Source organism: Petromyzon marinus, chromosome 55 (genome assembly GCF_048934315.1).
Source record: "Petromyzon marinus isolate PM22_M1 ecotype Great Lakes invasive population chromosome 55, UKy_Petmar_22M1.pri1.0, whole genome shotgun sequence".
In the NCBI taxonomy this organism is placed as follows: domain Eukaryota; kingdom Metazoa; phylum Chordata; class Hyperoartia; order Petromyzontiformes; family Petromyzontidae; genus Petromyzon; species Petromyzon marinus.
Window position 1 is genome coordinate 13,732,966 of NC_133721.1, and position 17,373 is coordinate 13,750,338.

The 17,373-nt window shown below is 53.4% G+C and overlaps 1 protein-coding gene across 7 annotated transcripts in view; it reads left to right on the forward strand.

Annotated features, from left to right (window-relative positions):
• LOC116954547 (diacylglycerol kinase delta-like) overlaps positions 1 to 17,373 on the forward strand; it is a 118,830-nt gene that overhangs the window by 64,734 nt on the left and 36,723 nt on the right. For all 7 annotated transcript variants that reach the window (XR_012929661.1, XM_076052392.1, XM_076052390.1 and 4 more), the window contains 5 exons: positions 4,026 to 4,130; positions 7,372 to 7,504; positions 8,223 to 8,329; positions 11,324 to 11,449; positions 13,786 to 13,888. Coding sequence is in view for 6 of the 7 variants with exons in the window: in XM_076052392.1 (XP_075908507.1) it covers positions 4,026 to 4,130; positions 7,372 to 7,504; positions 8,223 to 8,329; positions 11,324 to 11,449; positions 13,786 to 13,888 (574 nt within the window). In the remaining variant the exon portion in view is untranslated. The remainder of the gene's footprint in view (positions 1 to 4,025; positions 4,131 to 7,371; positions 7,505 to 8,222; positions 8,330 to 11,323; positions 11,450 to 13,785; positions 13,889 to 17,373) is intronic.

The window sequence follows — 17,373 nt, forward strand, 5'->3', positions numbered from 1 at the left end:
CGTCTAGTGGGGCAAGGTGCTCGCTAACAGCACTTGCCCCACAAGTCCGTTCAGGCTATACGGGAGCTCTTTGTCTTTGTGTGTTATAGTGGGGTTGCGGTAGTGTAGCGGGTTGCGCGCTGCGCTACGAACCCGGCGATCCCGAGTTCGATTCCCGCTCACGGTCAACGTCAGTGACGATTACCTGAACCGGTCCTGGACCTCGCCTAGGTCGACTCAGCCTCAAGTGAGCGCCCGGTGCGGTGTGTAAGAAACATCGCCACTGGGGAGACAAAGGCGGTCGAGCGTGTTGCTGGCCAACCACCCCCTCGTCATGTGCCGTGCCGGCCTTCATAGGTGCTGCTCGCAAACAGAACTTGCTCCAACAGCCTCGTGCAGGCTACACGGGAGATCTTTGTCTTTGTGTAGTGTGATAGTGGCGACGTAGCGCTTGGCAGCTGCGCTGCGAACCTGGCGGACCCGAGTTCGATTCCCGCTCACGGCCAACGTCGGCGATGAATATCTGAACCGGTCCTAGGGCCTCCCCTTGGGTCAACTCAGCCTTAAGCGAGTGCCTGGCGCGATGCTGGTGGCCACCCACCCCCTCGTGTGCCGTGCCGGCTTTCATAGATGCCCACTCACGGCACCTTGCCCCACTAGGCTGGCAAAGTCTATATGGTGACGGTGGGGGCACTACATTCTCGGGCTCCTGTCAAAGTAATGTTTCATGCAGTCAGGGAGTGGTTTCCACTCCTGACTGCATGAAACATTACTTAGGGGGGGGGGGGGTGTTGGGTTCTATTTACGTGATCTAACCCCAAAAGCAACCGTGTATTATGGAGGAAATTCGTCGCGAGAGAGTCCTTCGCGTTGAACAGGGAGCGATTGTAAATGTTGTCGATTTGCTCTCCAACACACCAGGGTGCTGTGCTAGTAACACAAACCTTGCTAATTGGCTGTGTCGGGTGGTGGCGGGTTTAACGACACATGTGATCTAACCCAAGAAAAACAACCTCCATCAGGGAGTGGTTGTTCACCGTGAGCCGTTTTGGCCGCGTCAAATTGCAAGCGTAGCCCCTGACATTTGCTAACCACGTGATTGAAAACGAGTGTCAATGTGAATGTGCCTCTAAGATATCTGAGATTATTCATTCGTCAAATTACTCTTACCGAAATCTGTGTCGGTGTTTCGTACAATCGCATAATAAATTACGCAATTACCGCCGCCCTTAATGGAGCGCGCGCGAGACTGTGCTGCCGACTCTGAGACGAAATATCCTCCGTAAATCTGTTTCATTAACCATATATTTTTAAAAAACACTTTTAAATACAATTTCAAAATGTGTGAGCACCGAAATATAGTAACATCGGATATATAAATAGTCATCATCGTCAGCCATGGTCAATCCACTGCTGGATGAAGGCCTCCTACCCAAGCCAGCGCCACGTCTCACGATCCTGCGATTCAAAAACGATCCGCGCACGACAACGTCACGTCCATCGATCTCAGAGCTCCGTCTCCTCGGTGAACGTCAGCCGGATCAATTCCATTTCTCGCTTACGTACATCCATAACAATCATAATGATGATGATGACAATCTAAGGGGCAGTCCATTGTGAATCCACTGCTGGATGAAGGCCCCGGCATGCCGTGTCAGAGGTCAGGGCTGTCTGTGCGTACTTACGTATGTTGAACAGTTCCAAAGAAATTACTTTTCAACCTAGATGATGTCAAAGTGCGTGCATCCGGTGGCTTTCTAACAGCGAAAGGAAGGCGCGTTCCAGACGGCCGCAGAAGTGTTTGGCCGTACTTCGCCGCGCCGGTCGTCGCTCACCACCGACGGTGAGTGGCAAAGACGTGGACTGGAGCTCGGGGTGTCCGGAACGGAGTGCTCCAACGTCCTCGCCGACGCTCCTCCAAAGCAAACACTCGCGCGCTCAGCGGCAGAGCGGCGCTGGGAGCTCTGCGAGCCGCAGCTCCTTCCCACAGCGCGACTCGCTCAACCTCGCGGGTGGCGGGGGGGGGGTGCGGGCTGTTGCTCAGCCGCAGTGGCTGAGCAACAGCGCCCAAAGGGCCCAAACGCCGAGTGGTCAGCAACAAGCGTCGCGACCGGAATTCACGACGTCGCGACGCGCGTCACAGGCCACGTGGCTGTATATTGGCGTGGATCGCTGTGGTTCCGTTCCCATTCTCTTCGCTCCGCTCGCTCCTCCGCTCCTTGCCATCCCTCCGCTACCCCTTCGTGATCCCCGGTGTGCGAGCGCGTACCGTGAACTTCTTTCACGCCGTACGTCGCCAGCCGTGTTCGTCGGAGGTGCGGGGAGAAGGGCAACGAATCGCGGCCACTCATTCCTCGGCCCTAGACCACCACTGTCATCTAAATCGTTTCTTTTAACTACGTTAAGCCCCTTGGATAAAGGTGCTCTTTAAATATAAAATAAGACGGTTTAAAATGAAACGTCGTTAATCTGATTGTTAAATGTTGTTGCGGAAGTTCCGCTTTTTTTTTGCTGCGTCGAGTGGTGGAGGTTTTGGCCAGGTCACGACACAAATTCGGGCAGATCACGACGCGGCCTGAGCCTAAAGCCGATTACGAAGTTGCGATCGATAAGAGTCGAATAGAGCGCGCAAGGTTGTGGTGGGAGCTCGGGGACACTGGGCGGCGATGGGAGAAAGGTTTTCAAAGTGGCCTGGAGTGGGTGAATGGGTGGGTGGGTGAGTGAATGGATGGGTGGGTGGATGAGTGGGTGGATGAGTGGGTGAGTGGGTGGGTGAGTGAGTGGGTGGCTTGGTGAGTGGGTGAGTGAGTGGGTGGATGAGAAAGTGAGTGTGTGGGTGGGTGAGTGAGTGGGTGAGTGAGTGAATGAGTAGCTGGGTGAGTGGGTGGGTGAGTGAGTGGGTGGCTGAATGAGTGGGTGAGTGAGTGGTTGAGTGAGTGGGTGGGTGAGTGAGTGGGTGAGCCAGGGAGTGTATTGTGTTGTGACCTGCAGTGTGGTGGTGGTGCTGCTGGTACTGGTGGTTGAGCACGTTATGGATCAGGCCGAACCGTCAGCCCGATCGTGTGCCTCGGAACACGTCGCAGTCAGGGGCGAGGGCGAGGTTGTAAACGCCACGCAATGAAATATCTGATAGCCCTCCCCCTCTAATGATCAATAAATAAATCAACATCGATGCAATCTCATCCGCTTTGCAGTGCGCGTGCGGCGGTGGTGTCCCAGAGGACTGAAACTCTCTCAACCCATCCCTCTCCTCTTCCCCCTCCTCTCCAGACTCCAGTCTCCCAAGAACTCCCCTTCTCCCCTGCCTACCGCAGAGGCACCATCTCTTCTCCTCCTACGTGTTCCAAATTGATTTAAAATGCCACTGGCAGGAGCAGCTGCCCCTCTGCCTCTGCCCCCCCCTCCCATGGGGGGCGGAAGGGGGGGGGGTCGATCTGCGCTGTCTCTGTGACTCATCAAGAGCAATCTGGAGGCTCTGATGATGTGCGTTTGTGCACGCCAGCTGCGCGTGCGTCTGTGTGTGTGTGTGCACGTGTACGGGCGTAGTGCTGGCCACCCACCCCTTCGTATGCCGTGCCGGCCTACACAGGTGCTACTCGCTATCAGCGCTTGCCCCGACAGTCTGTCGAGGCTTCACGTGAGATCTTCGTTGTGTACGTGGGGAGCGGTGGCGCGGTGGTTAGCGAGCCGCGCTACTGAACCGGCGAACCGAGTTCGACTCCTGCTTATGGCCAACACCAGCGACGATCTCTGAACCGGTCCTGAGCCTCCCCCTCGGTTGACTCAGCCTCAAAATGTGTACCTGGTGCGGTGGTGGTGGTGGTGTGCACAAACATTTTTCACTCGAGAGACAAAGGCGGCGCTCATCAAGCCCCTAGCTTCGTGCCGGCCCTGATAGGCGCTCGCTTACGGCACTCGCCCCGACAGCGGCTACACATGGGGTGGAGTGGGATGGGGGGATCTGTGTGCGCATCATGTGGAGAGGCTTCTACAAAGGCTACCTGGCGGTGGGGGAGGGATCAGGATCTTTATCTCTTTGTCTTCAGATAATCACCCCGTTCCGGAGGCTCATCCTCTGCGCTGACAGCCGCAAGGAGATGGAAGATTGGATCGCCGCTCTCAAGTCGGTGCAGAGCACCGAGCCCTTTCAGGTCAGCAAGGCAATGGGTGGGCCGGCGAGGACACTGGGTCCACCGGGTCAAACCACTTCTCCCCCCCCCCCCAGCGTGAGAGTTGGCACAGTCCACATCAAATGCACCCCGCTACCCCCAGCCAGCTGCGGTGTCCGCGAGGTCGCGCCAGGTCAGCTCGGCAGCGATATCCGCGTCGGGGGAGACTTTTTTTTTCATTGCAGACCGACAAACGACCGCGGCGATCGGTGAATGAGAGCGTCACGGGAGGACGTGGCTCTCAGAGGTCAGGGACACCGAGAGCCTGGGACAGTGCCGGATGAAGCAAGTGTGGGGCCTGCAGCGTCTGTTAGAAAGGGGCCCTAAATTTAAAAACAACCCACGAATGTTTAATTTGCATAGTAAAGTAATTGTATTTTTTCATTTGTTATACAGCCAGATAATACGACAAATCGCTGACCTTAAACACCCGGTCGTTCGTAAAAGTTGAAGGCGGTATAGTACTATAGTAATAGAGCAAGTGCAGAATCACTGAACCGGAATTGATAGCTTGCAAGCGTTTAGCGCGGGGCCCTTGAAAGTGCGGGGCCCGTAGCTGCATTTGTAGCTACTTGTGCTGCTACGAGGATCATCCGGCACTGGCCTGCGTTTCAATCCGGGTATCAGCCACCGGTCCCCGGTTAAACTAAAGACTACTTAAACCAACTACTTTTTTATTTTACCAGGGAAGACCCACTGAGCTGCGTAGCTCGTTTTCAGAAGCGACTTGGTCGCAAATGGAAGCTCAACAAAGTGGCTAATTATAATGTGGACATTTATAGCAGCCAAATACTCGAAACGCGTGATGCTCATTCTAAATGCGGAGGGGGAAAAAAACAGAGGACCTGAAAAAGAATCCACACGACCACGGGGAAAGAGATATGTACACTCCGAATATACAGCAGCAGGCGTCAGGGTAGCGATCGAACCCACGACCTCCTGCTGCATACCAGGCACCGGGTTCTCAAACGTAGCGAGTTGATGGCCTCAGTCCGGTCACCGATGCCTTTACAGCAGCAACAACAAACAATGGCATCCAATTTGGGTTTGCGCTTAATTTGGCTAAATTCCATCTCTGAGAATGTGAAACTCGGGCTTAGTCTCTCTCACGTGGCAGAGCGAGTCGGGGCAGGGAGGGGGCTGCCACCCCCCACCTCTCTGATCCAAATTTATGTAAAATGCCTCTGACAGGACCAACGGTCACTTGAAGGGATCTCGGAGGTAGCTCTGCGAGAGCCACTTCTGCGGGCAGTTCTCCCAACACAAGAGGGCCGCGGCTGCCGTGCGCGAGATTTCCGCGGCTTCGCAATCTCCATCTCGCGACGACGTGACGCCGATAGCGCAATCGGGACGACGACAACGACGACGAGAATAATAATTTTATACAACTGGAGAAGACTTCAAATAGATCTGCTATGGCAGCCAAGTGTCTCCCGCGAGGCTGCATGTGATTTATTATTTTGGCTGGAAACACCCGGAGCGGAGTCGGCTTCCAAGCTGACCCAGAGCCACAGCATACTGCTGCTTGGCTGGACGAGTCAATGGTGGGGAGTGGGTGGAGGTGGTGGGATCGAACTTGGGTCTCAGGTCATCACGGGACAAGGTGAAGGTGGCTCGGCCGCAGACGGAAACACCTGATGCCTGACCAATCGGGAAAGGCGCACACAAAACCAGACACTCGGCCCATTTAGTTATTCCTCTGCAGGCAGATTACGGGGGGATAATATTACAACACCTGCGGGTTTATACGGCATCTAAATGTGAGCGCAACCCAAGACGTTGTAAACAAACAGTGGGCTCGTTTATTTTTATGATAGAGGCAGCCAGTCATGGGCAAAGGAAGGACTTGAGCCTGAAACATGAACTGGGAACAAGAGAGTCTAGCGGTCTCTGTGTGCGTCTGTGGGTCTCTGTGTGCGTCTGTGGGTCTCTGTGTGCGTCTGTGGGTCTCTGTGTGCGTCTGTGGGTCTCTGTGTGAGTCTGGGCCTCTGTGTGAGTCTGTTGGTCTCTGAGTGAGTCTGTGGGTCTTTGTGTGGGTCTGGGTCTCTGTGTGAGTCTGGATCTCTGTGTGAGTCTGGGTCTCTGTGTGAGTCTGTTGGTCTCTGTGTGAGTCTGTGGGCCTCTGTGTGAGTCTGTTGGTCTCTGTGTGAGTTTTTTGGTCTCTGTGTGAATCTGTGGGTCTCTGTGTCGGTCTTTGGGTCTCTGTGTGAGTCTGGGTCTCTGTGTGAGTCTGGGTCTCTGTGTGAGTCTCTTGGTCTCTGTGTGAGTCTGGGTCTCTGTGTGAGTTTGTTGGACTCTGTGTGAGTCTGTGGGTCTCTGTGTGAGTCTGGGTCTCTGTGTGAGTCTCTTGGTCTCTGTGTGAGTCTGTGGGCCTCTGTGTGAGTCTGGGTCTCTGTGTGAGTCTGTGGGTCTCTGTGTGGGTCTTTGGGTCTCTGTGTGAATCTGGCTCTCTGTGTGAGTCTGGGTATCTGTGTGAGTCTGGGTCTCTGTGTGAGTCTCTTGGTCTCTGTGTGGGTCTATGTGTCTCTGTGTGAATCTGTGGGTCTCTGTGTGAGTCTGTGGGCATCTGTGTGAGTCTGGGCCTCTGTGTGAGTTTGTTAGTCTCTGTGTGGGTCTATGTGTCTCTGTGTGAATCTGTGGGTCTCTGTGTGAGTCTGTGGGCCTCTGTGTGAGTCTGGGTCTCTGTGTGAGTCTGTTAGTCTCTGTGTGGGTCTATGTGTCTCTGTGTGAATCTGTGGGTCTCTGTGTGAGTCTGTGGGCATCTGTGTGAGTCTGGGCCTCTGTGTGAGTCTGTTAGTCTCTGTGTGGGTCTATGTGTCTCTGTGTGAATCTGTGGGTCTCTGTGTGAGTCTGTGGGCCTCTGTGTGAGTCTGGGTCTCTGTGTGAGTCTGTTAGTCTCTGTGTGGGTTTATGTGTCTCTGTGTGAGTCTGTGGGCCTCTGTGTGAGTCTGGGTCTCTGTGTGAGTCTGTTAGTCTCTGTGTGGGTCTATGTGTCTCTGTGTGAATCTGTGGGTCTCTGTGTGAGTCTGTGGGCCTCTGTGTGAGTCTGGGTCTCTCTGTGAGTCTGTTAGTCTCTGTGTGCGTCTATGTGTCTCTGTGTGGGTCTCTTGGGGGGAGAGGGGGGGGGATACGTACGGTACGAAAGAAGTTCAACACACAAAGGCACAAGTCCCCTCCCCGTCCACGCGTTGCCCCCCCCCTCTTCCTCCCCCTCCCGCGACAGGCAGTGCACTACAGCATGGACCACTTCTCGGGTGCTCATCACTGGTACGCGTGCACGCACGCGCGCCCCACCTACTGCAACGTGTGCCGCGAGGCGCTGTCCGGAGTCACGTCGCACGGCCTCTCCTGCGAAGGTGTGGAGGGGGGGCCGAAGCATCTCCGGCGTCTCTTTTTGTGCGGTTCCCACCGGCGCTGTGGCCCGTGCTGGGCTAAGCTAGTGCGGGGCCTGTAGTATACGTTATAAAGGGACCCGAACATATATATTTTTTTTAAACACGTAAATATTAAAACACAATTTTTTTTTACTTGCATTGTAAAGTAATTGTATTTTTTCATTCGCTATACAGCCAGATAATACGACGAATCGCTAAGCTTAAACACCCAGTCGTTCGTAAAAGTTGAAGGCGGTATAGTACTATAGTAATAGAGCAAGTGCAGGATCACTGAACCGGGATTGATAGCTTGAAGGCATTTAGCACGGGGCCCTTGAAAGTGCGGGGCCGGTAGCTACTACACGTGTGGTAGCTACTACACGTGTGGTAGCTACTACACGTGTGGTAGCTACTACACGTGTGGTAGCTACTACACGTGTGGTAGCTACTACACGTGTGGTAGCTACCACACGTGTGGTAGCTACTACTACATGTGGTAGCTACTACACGTGTGGTAGCTACTACACGTGTGGTAGCTACTACACGTGTGGTAGCTACTACTACATGTGGTAGCTACTACACGTGTGGTAGCTACTACACGTGTGGTAGCTACTACACGTGTGGTAGCTACTACTACATATGTGGTAGCAGCTACTACACGAACGTCGCCGAGTCGTCCTGCGGTTTGCGTGCGTTGCAGTGTGCAAGTTCAAGGCCCACAAGCGCTGCGCCGTGCGCGCCACCAGCAACTGCAAGTGGACGACGCTCGCCTCCGTCGGCAAGGACATCATCGAGGACGAGGACGGGGTAGGCCTCGTGGCCGCCGTTGTCTTTGTCGTCGTCGTCGCGATCGCGGTCGTCGCTACCCTCCCCCACACATCGCTGACATCGCGGTCGTTGGCATCCTCGTCGATATCATTCGTCGTGTCATATTCATCGCGTTGTGTTCACCATGTCATGTTCGTCATGTCATGTTCACCATGTCATGTTCACCATGTCATGTTCACCATGTCATGTTCACCATGTCATGTTCACCATGTCATGTTCACCATGTCATGTTCACCATGTCATGTTCACCATGTCATGTTCACCATGTCATGTTCACCATGTCATTCATCGCGTTGTGTTCACCATGTCATGTCATGTTCACCATGTCATGTTCACCATGTCATGTTCGTCATGTCATGTTCACCATGTCATGTCATGTTCGTGATGTCATGTTCGTGATGTCATGTTCACCATGTCATGTTCACCATGTCATGTTCACTATGTCATGTTCGTCATGTCATGTTCACTATGTCATGTTCGCCATGTCATGTTCACTATGTCATGTTCGCCATGTCATGTTCGTCATGTCATGTTCGTCATGTCATGTTCGTCATGTCATATCATGTTCACCATGTCATGTTCACCATGTCATGTCATGTTCGTGATGTCATGTTCACCATTTCATGTTCACCATGTCATGTTCGCCATGTCATGTTCACCATGTCATGTTCGTCATGTCATGTTCACCATGTTCACCATATCATGTTCGTCATGTCATGTTCACCATGTCATGTTCACCATGTCATGTTCGTCATGTCATGTTCACCATGTTCACCATGTCATGTTCGTCATGTCATGTTCACCATGTCATGTTCACCATGTCATGTTCACCATGTCATGTTCGTCATGTCATGTTCACCATGTTCACCATGTCATGTTCACCATGTCATGTTCACCATGTCATGTTCACCATGTCATGTTCGTCATGTCATGTTCACCATGTTCACCATGTCATGTTCACCATGTCATGTCATGTTCGTCATGTCATGTTCACCATGTCATGTTCACCATGTCATGTTCACCATGTCATGTTCGTCATGTCATGTTCACCATGTCATGTTCACCATGTTCACCATGTCATATTCGTCATGTCATGTTCACCATGTCATGTTCACCATGTCATGTTCGCCATGTCATGTTCGTCATGTCATGTTCACCATGTTCACCATGTCATGTTCACCATGTCATGTTCACCATGTCATGTTCGTCATGTCATGTTCACCATGTTCACCATGTCATGTTCACCATGTCATGTCATGTTCGTCATGTCATGTTCACCATGTCATGTTCGTCATGTCATGTTCACCATGTCATGTTCACCATGTCATGTTCACCATGTCATGTTCGTCATGTCATGTTCACCATGTTCACCATGTCATGTTCGTCATGTCATGTTCACCATGTCATGTTCGTCATGTCATGTTCACCATGTCATGTTCACCATGTCATGTTCACCATGTCATGTTCACCATGTCATGTTCGCCATGTCATGTTCACCATGTCATGTTCACCATGTCATGTTCACCATGTCATGTTCGTCATGTCATGTTCACCATGTTCACCATGTCATGTTCGCCATGTCATGTTCACCATGTCATGTTCACCATGTCATGTTCGTCATGTCATGTTCACCATGTCAAAGGTGTCTTTCTGTCTAAGAAAGACACCTTTGACTGATTTGATCATCACCTTCATCGTTATCATCTTCTTCGTCTTGATTCGCATTATCATAATCATGGTCATCATTATCAGCCCCATCATCGCCATCTTCAGTTTTGTCATCATCATTGCCATGATCATTGTTATCTTCACTGTCATCATCCTATTTCCACTCGTCATCATCATCAGTGGATCAGGCTATTCCTTTTCCGCTTTCGGGATGCCACAGAAACCCTTATCCATGCCTTACGGCACCGATTCGTTTGAGGGGGCTCGCTGCGAGACTTTTGTGCGTATTATAAATCCGAATCAAATTGTTTTAATCATCAAGTCACGTGGTAGAGGGCAGCGCCACAAACTCCACGCCAACTCTGGTCACTCTTTTGGCTGGGCCATCGAACAAAGGCGGCGTTTCACCGCATCGCGCGGCGCTTTCAGATGCGCTTCTGCGGCCGTCTGGAACGCTCTTCCTTCCGATATTAGGAAACCACTGGAGCTACGTACGTTTAAATCATCTAGATTGACAAACTCATTTCTTGATAACTTATTTTTTGTGTGTTTAGTTTGTTGTCGTTTCTCCTGCACCTCTGATTATCACGGTTGGCTACGTACGGTGCAAAAGAAGTTCAACATACATCATCATCATCATCATCACGTTGTCCCCCGTCTTCTTTTAGCACTACGCCCCCTCCTCTCTGCTTTCAAGTCTCTACTCAACTCCTGCCTCTTCAACTCGCGTGCAATCACGCTCCTTGCATTGATCCTTCTTCTCATCTCTCCTTCCCTTGAGTGAGTGAGGGGGTGAGAGCGTGAGAGAGTGAGTCGTGAGCGAGCGGGGAGGTGGGCGAGTCAGCGAACCGTTGAGCGAGCGAGTGGGTGAGTGCGTGGGTGATCAAGTGGTGGACGAGTGCATGAGCGTTCGAGAGAGTGGCTGGGTGAGCGTGGAAGTGATCGTGCGAGAGAGTGGCTGGGTGAGCGTGCGAGTGGTCGTGCGAGAGAGTGGCTGGGTGAGCGTGGAAGCGATCGTGCGAGAGAGTGGCTGGGTGGGCGTGCAAGCGATCGTGCGAGAGAGTGGCTGAGTGAGCGTGCGAGTGGTCGTGCGAGAGAGTGGCTGGGTGAGCGTGGAAGCGATCGTGCGAGAGAGTGGCTGGGTGGGCGTGCAAGCGATCGTGCGAGCCAGAACTCGGCCCTCCGCCATTCCCTCTCGTTTTCCTCCCTGCGCTCTGAGACGTTCGCGACGTTACGGCCACATTATGAGCGTCGTCCGAACGTCGTCCGAACGTCGTCCGAATGTCGTTGTCGTCGTGGGTGCAGCTGGCGATGGCGCACCAGTGGCTGGAGGGGAACTTGCCGGTGAGCGCGCGCTGCGTGGTGTGCGACAAGGCGTGCGGCAGCGTCCTGCGCCTGCAGGACCGCCGCTGCCTCTGGTGCAAAGCCATGGTACCCTCACCCCCTCGCTCCCTCGCCCCTCCACCCTCACCCCCTCGCTCCCTCGCCCCCTAGCACCCTCACCCCCTCGCTCTCTAACCCCCTAGCACCCTCACCCCCTCGCTCCCTAGCCCCCTAGCACCCTAGCACCCCCACCCTCACCCCCTCGCCCCTCCACCCTCACCCCCTCGCTCCCTAGCCCCCTAGCACCCTCACCCCCTCGCCCCTCACCCCCTCGCTCCCTAGCCCCTCACCCCCCCACCCTCACCCCCCCCACCCTCACCCCCTCGCCCCCTAGCCCCCTCGCCCCCCCACCCTCACCCCCCCCCCACCCTTACCCCCTCGCTCCCTAGCCCCCTCGCCCCCCCACCCTCACCCCCATCCTCGTCTGTGTGAGTGAGCGGTGACCGTGCCGTGATATTCTCAACACGTGTGTCTGAGTGACTGAGCAGTGATCGTGCCGGGTCAATCTTCTTCAAATCAGTACGGGGATTCCTGTCACGATTTGCGGATCGAAAAATCCCATTAGAGGCATTTCTGGCGATCAGCCTGCCCATTGACGACCTTTGGCTGCATCACCCATAAGTGTCGTCCACGTCACCCGTAAGTGTCGTCCACGTCACCCGTAAGTGTCGTCCACGTCACCCGTAAGTGTCGTCCACGTCACCCGTAAGTGTCGTCCACGTCACCCGTAAGTGTCGTCCTCGTCACCCGTGTCGTCCTCGTCACCCGTAAGTGTCGTCCTCGTCACCCGTAAGTGTCGTCCTCGTCACCCGTAAGTGTCGTCCTCGTCACCCGTAAGTGTCGTCCACGTCACCCGTAAGTGTCGTCCACGTCACCCGTAAGTGTCGTCCTCGTCACCCGTGTCGTCCTCGTCACCCGTAAATGTCGTCCTCGTCACCCGTAAGTGTCGTCCTCGTCACCCGTAAGTGTCGTCCTCGTCACCCGTAAGTGTCGTCCACGTCACCCGTAAGTGTCGTCCACGTCACCCGTAAGTGTCGTCCTCGTCACCCGTGTCGTCCTCGTCACCCGTAAGTGTCGTCCTCGTCACCCGTAAGTGTCGTCCTCGTCACCCGTAAGTGTCGTCCTCGTCACCCGTAAGTGTCGTCCACGTCACCCGTAAGTGTCGTCCGCGTCACCCGTAAGTGTCGTCCACGTCACCCGTAAGTGTCGTCCACGTCACCCGTAAGTGTCGTCCACGTCACCCGTAAGTGTCGTCCTCGTCACCCGTAAGTGTCGTCCTCGTCACCCGTAAGTGTCGTCCACGTCACCCGTAAGTGTCGTCCTCGTCACCCGTAAGTGTCGTCCTCGTCACCCGTAAGTGTCGTCCTCGTCACCCGTGTCGTCCTCGTCACCCGTAAGTGTCGTCCACGTCACCCGTGTCGTCCTCGTCACCCGTAAGTGTCGTCCTCGTCACCCGTAAGTGTCGTCCACGTCACCCGTAAGTGTCGTCCACGTCACCCATAAGTGTCGTCCTCGTCACCCGTAAGTGTCGTCCTCGTCACCCGTAAGTGTCGTCCACGTCACCCGTAAGTGTCGTCCTCGTCACCCGTAAGTGTCGTCCTCGTCACCCGTAAGTGTCGTCCTCGTCACCCGTAAGTGTCGTCCACGTCACCCGTAAGTGTCGTCCGTGTCACCCGTAAGTGTCGTCCACGTCACCCGTAAGTGTCGTCCGTGTCACCCATAAGTGTCGTCCTCGTCACCCGTAAGTGTCGTCCTCGTCACCCGTAAGTGTCGTCCGTGTCACCCGTAAGTGTCGTCCTCGTCACCCGTAAGTGTCGTCCTCGTCACCCGTAAGTGTCGTCCACGTCACCCGTAAGTGTCGTCCTCGTCACCCGTAAGTGTCGTCCTCGTCACCCGTAAGTGTCGTCCACGTCACCCGTAAGTGTCGTCCTCGTCACCCGTAAGTGTCGTCCACGTCACCCGTGTCGTCCTCGTCACCCGTAAGTGTCGTCCGCGTCACCCGTAAGTGTCGTCCGCGTCACCCGTAAGTGTCGTCCACGTCACCCGTAAGTGTCGTCCTCGTCACCCGTAAGTGTCGTCCTCGTCACCCGTAAGTGTCGTCCTCGTCACCCGTAAGTGTCGTCCTCGTCACCCGTAAGTGTCGTCCACGTCACCCGTAAGTGTCGTCCTCGTCACCCGTAAGTGTCGTCCACGTCACCCGTGTCGTCCTCGTCACCCGTAAGTGTCGTCCGCGTCACCCGTAAGTGTCGTCCGCGTCACCCGTAAGTGTCGTCCACGTCACCCGTAAGTGTCGTCCTCGTCACCCGTAAGTGTCGTCCTCGTCACCCGTAAGTGTCGTCCGCGTCACCCGTACGCGTCGGGCGTACGTCTGCCCTCTTCCACAGGTGCATTCCGCTTGCAGGGAGCATTACAGCCGCAAGTGCCCGCTGGGCCAGTGCAAGGTGTCCATCATCCCGCCGACGGCGCTCAACAGCATCGACTCAGACGGTGAGCGAGGAACCGCGTTCCGTGTCGCAGCCACGGGCCCGGCCGGCACGTGCCCAGACGGCCCCGGGTGGGGATGGCGGCCGGGGTCGCTGTCACCTGGAGGTGACCGGCCGTGTAGGCAGGGTTCACGGGCGCGGCTACCGACGAATCCTCGACACGTTCCATGCCAGTGACAACTCCGCTGTGTGTGTGTCACGGGTTGACTGGCTTCAACGGTCAGTCGACCCGTGGCACCTGGGTCTGTCCCGTGACCTCCTGCCAGTGGGCATTCGAGTCTTCACGTGGCCTTAAAGTGCACCTAGCCTGGCACGAGCACCGTGGTGACGTCGCCGCCGCTTAGTTGTGAACGGCGGTTGACGTTGTGTGTTTTCTTGTATGTGGTGGGATTGTTGGACACTCGAGTGACAAAGTCGTCGCCGCCACTTAGTGGGGAACGGCGGTTGTTGTTGTTAATTTGAAAACATCTTAACCCGTACCCGTTCCCAGACGTCTGCAGGTTGCAGGGTGGGTGTCCCGTTCACCGCCGGTGAGCGTTAATCTTATTTAGAGAGGAGTAGCGCCGCTGCTTTTGAAGACGTTGTGCTCACCGCAGAGAACCAAAGCGACACGACCACCAGACTGTACGATAGCTGGCGCCAAACTGTGCCACACGCTCTGCCGCATGGCCTTGTGGGAGCCTCGCCTTGTGTACCGATAAAATTATTTTAGTTTAGTTTATCCTCCAATTCTGTTCCGATGACGTACGTGTGTCATCGGAACGGATTCTGAAGAGTCATTAATGAGGTACACGTACGTCGTGGGTAATGACTCCACTTCATCATAGCGCATAAAGAGAGGCCAGTGAAGAGTGAGAGTGGCCGGCACCTGTTGACACCATGGGGCCCTTGAAAAAAACAATTTTCCCCTTTGAGCAGTTCCATTTATTTCTTTAATTTATTTTGTCGTTGTATATTTGTGTTACCTGCTGTTGGTATTGCCCTAGTGGAGCCTGACTAGAATGTCGCTAACCTCCAAAGCGTTTGCTACTCAGGTGTCTGCAACGTTGTGATTTAGTCACTGCTGTAACTTCCATCTTTTGTCCACCAAGGTTCTCCACAGATTGTTATTTTGTCAACATAGAGACCCACAGAGACATGTGGAGATACATGGAAATACATCGAGACCCATAGAGACACAGAGATACATAGAGATACATAGAGACCCATAGAGACCCATAGAGATACAAAGAGATACATCGAGACCCATAGGGACACAGAGATACACAGAGATACAGAGAGATCCATAGAGATACATAGAGATACAGAGATACATAGAGATACAGAGAGATCCATAGAGATACAAAGAGACCCATAGAGACACATAGAGATACAAAAATACCCATAGAGATCCATAGAGATACAAAGAGACCCATAGAGACACATAGAGATACGAAGAAATCCATAGAGATACATAGAGATACATAGAGACCCATAGAAACACATAGAGATACAGAGAGATACATAGAGATACATAGAGATACAGAGAGATCCATAGAGATACATAGAGATACATAGATATACAGAGAGATACAGAGAGATACATAGAGATACATAGAGATACAGAGAGATCCATAGAGATACAGAGAGATACATAGAGATACATAGAGATACAGAGAGATCCATAGAGATACAGAGAGATACATAGAGATACATAGAGATACAGAGAGATCCATAGAGATACAAAGAGACCCATAGAAACACATAGAGATACGAAGAAATCCATAGAGATACATAGAGATACATTGAGATACATTGAGACCCACCGCCCTCCGCTGGGTCATTTTTGAAATCAGCTTAGAGCCGAATGTTCCTACAAAGCATAAACAAAGAAACGGAATCAATCAAAGATGAAGAGTTAGACCATCAGTAGCTATTGTGCAGCAGGGAAACCCTTCAATAACAGACGGTAAACATATGAATGCACAGCGGTAGTGTTCTGGGTGTACACAGCAGTAGAGTTCTGGGTGTACACAACGGTAGAGTTCTGGGTGTACACAGCGGTAGCGTTCTGGGTGTACACAGCGGTAGTGTTCTGGGTGTACACAGCGGTAGTGTTCTGGGTGTACACAGCGGTAAAGTTCTGGGTGTACACAGCGGTAGAGTTCTGGGTGTACACAGCGGTAGTGTTCTGGGTGTACACAGCGGTAGAGGTCTGGGTGTACACAGCGGTAGCGTTCTGGGTGTACACAGCGGTAGAGTTCTGGGTGTACACAGCGGTAGAGTTCTGGGTGTACACAGCGGTAGAGTTCTGGGTGTACACAGCGGTAGCGTTCTGGGTGTACACAGCGGTAGAGTTCTGGGTGTACACAGCGGTAGAGGTCTGGGTGTACACAGCGGTAGAGTTCTGGGTGTACACAGCGGTAGAGTTCTGGGTGTACACAGCGGTAGAGTTCTGGGTGTACACAGCGGTAGAGTTCTGGGTGTACACAGCGGTAGTGTTCTGGGTGTACACAACGGTAGAGTTCTGGGTGTACACAGCGGTAGAGTTCTGGATGTACACAGCGGTAGAGTTCTGGGTGTACACAGCGGTAAAGTTCTGGGTGTACACAGCGGTAGAGTTCTGGGTGTACACAGCGGTAGAGTTCTGGGTGTACACAGCGGTAGAGGTCTGGGTGTACACATCGGTAGAGGTCTGGGTGTACACAGCGGTAGATTTCTGGGTGTACACAGCGGTAGAGTTCTGGGTGTACACAGCGGTAGCGTTCTGGGTGTACACAGCGGTAGAGTTCTGGGTGTACACAGCGGTAGTGTTCTGGGTGTACACAGCGGTAGAGTTCTGGGTGTACACAGCGGTAGAGTTCTGGGTGTACACAGCGGTAGAGTTCTGGGTGTACACAGCGGTAGTGTTCTGGGTGTACACAGCGGTAGTGTTCTGGGTGTACACAGCGGTAGTGTTCTGGGTGTACACAGCGGTAGAGTTCTGGGTGTACACAGCTTTAGCGTTCTGGGTGTACACAGCTTTAGCGTTCTGGGTGTACACAGCGGTAGTGTTCTGGGTGTACACAGCTTTAGCGTTCTGGGTGTACACAGCTTTAGCGTTCTGGGTGTACACAGCGGTAGTGTTCTGGGTGTACACAGCTTTAGCGTTCTGGGTGTATATATTTTCCGGGTCACTCATAGAGTGTGGTAGAGATGACATGACTAGTCGTAGCCGCAGACCACAGTGAGAAGATCACAATAAACTATACAACTATCTTTATTTTACCAGGTGAGGCCCACTGAGCTACGTAGCTTTTTTTCAGAAGTGACCTGGCCACAAACGATAGCTCAGCGAAGTGGCTTATCACGTGGAAATGTACGGCAGCCAAATGCTCTAAAGGCGTGACGTCGATTCTAAATATGGAGCGAAAAAACGAAGAAAAATTGACGCGACCACGGGGAGAGAGAGGGAGACAGACACACAAACTTCAAATATACAGCAGCAGGCATCGTCAGGGTCAGGATCGA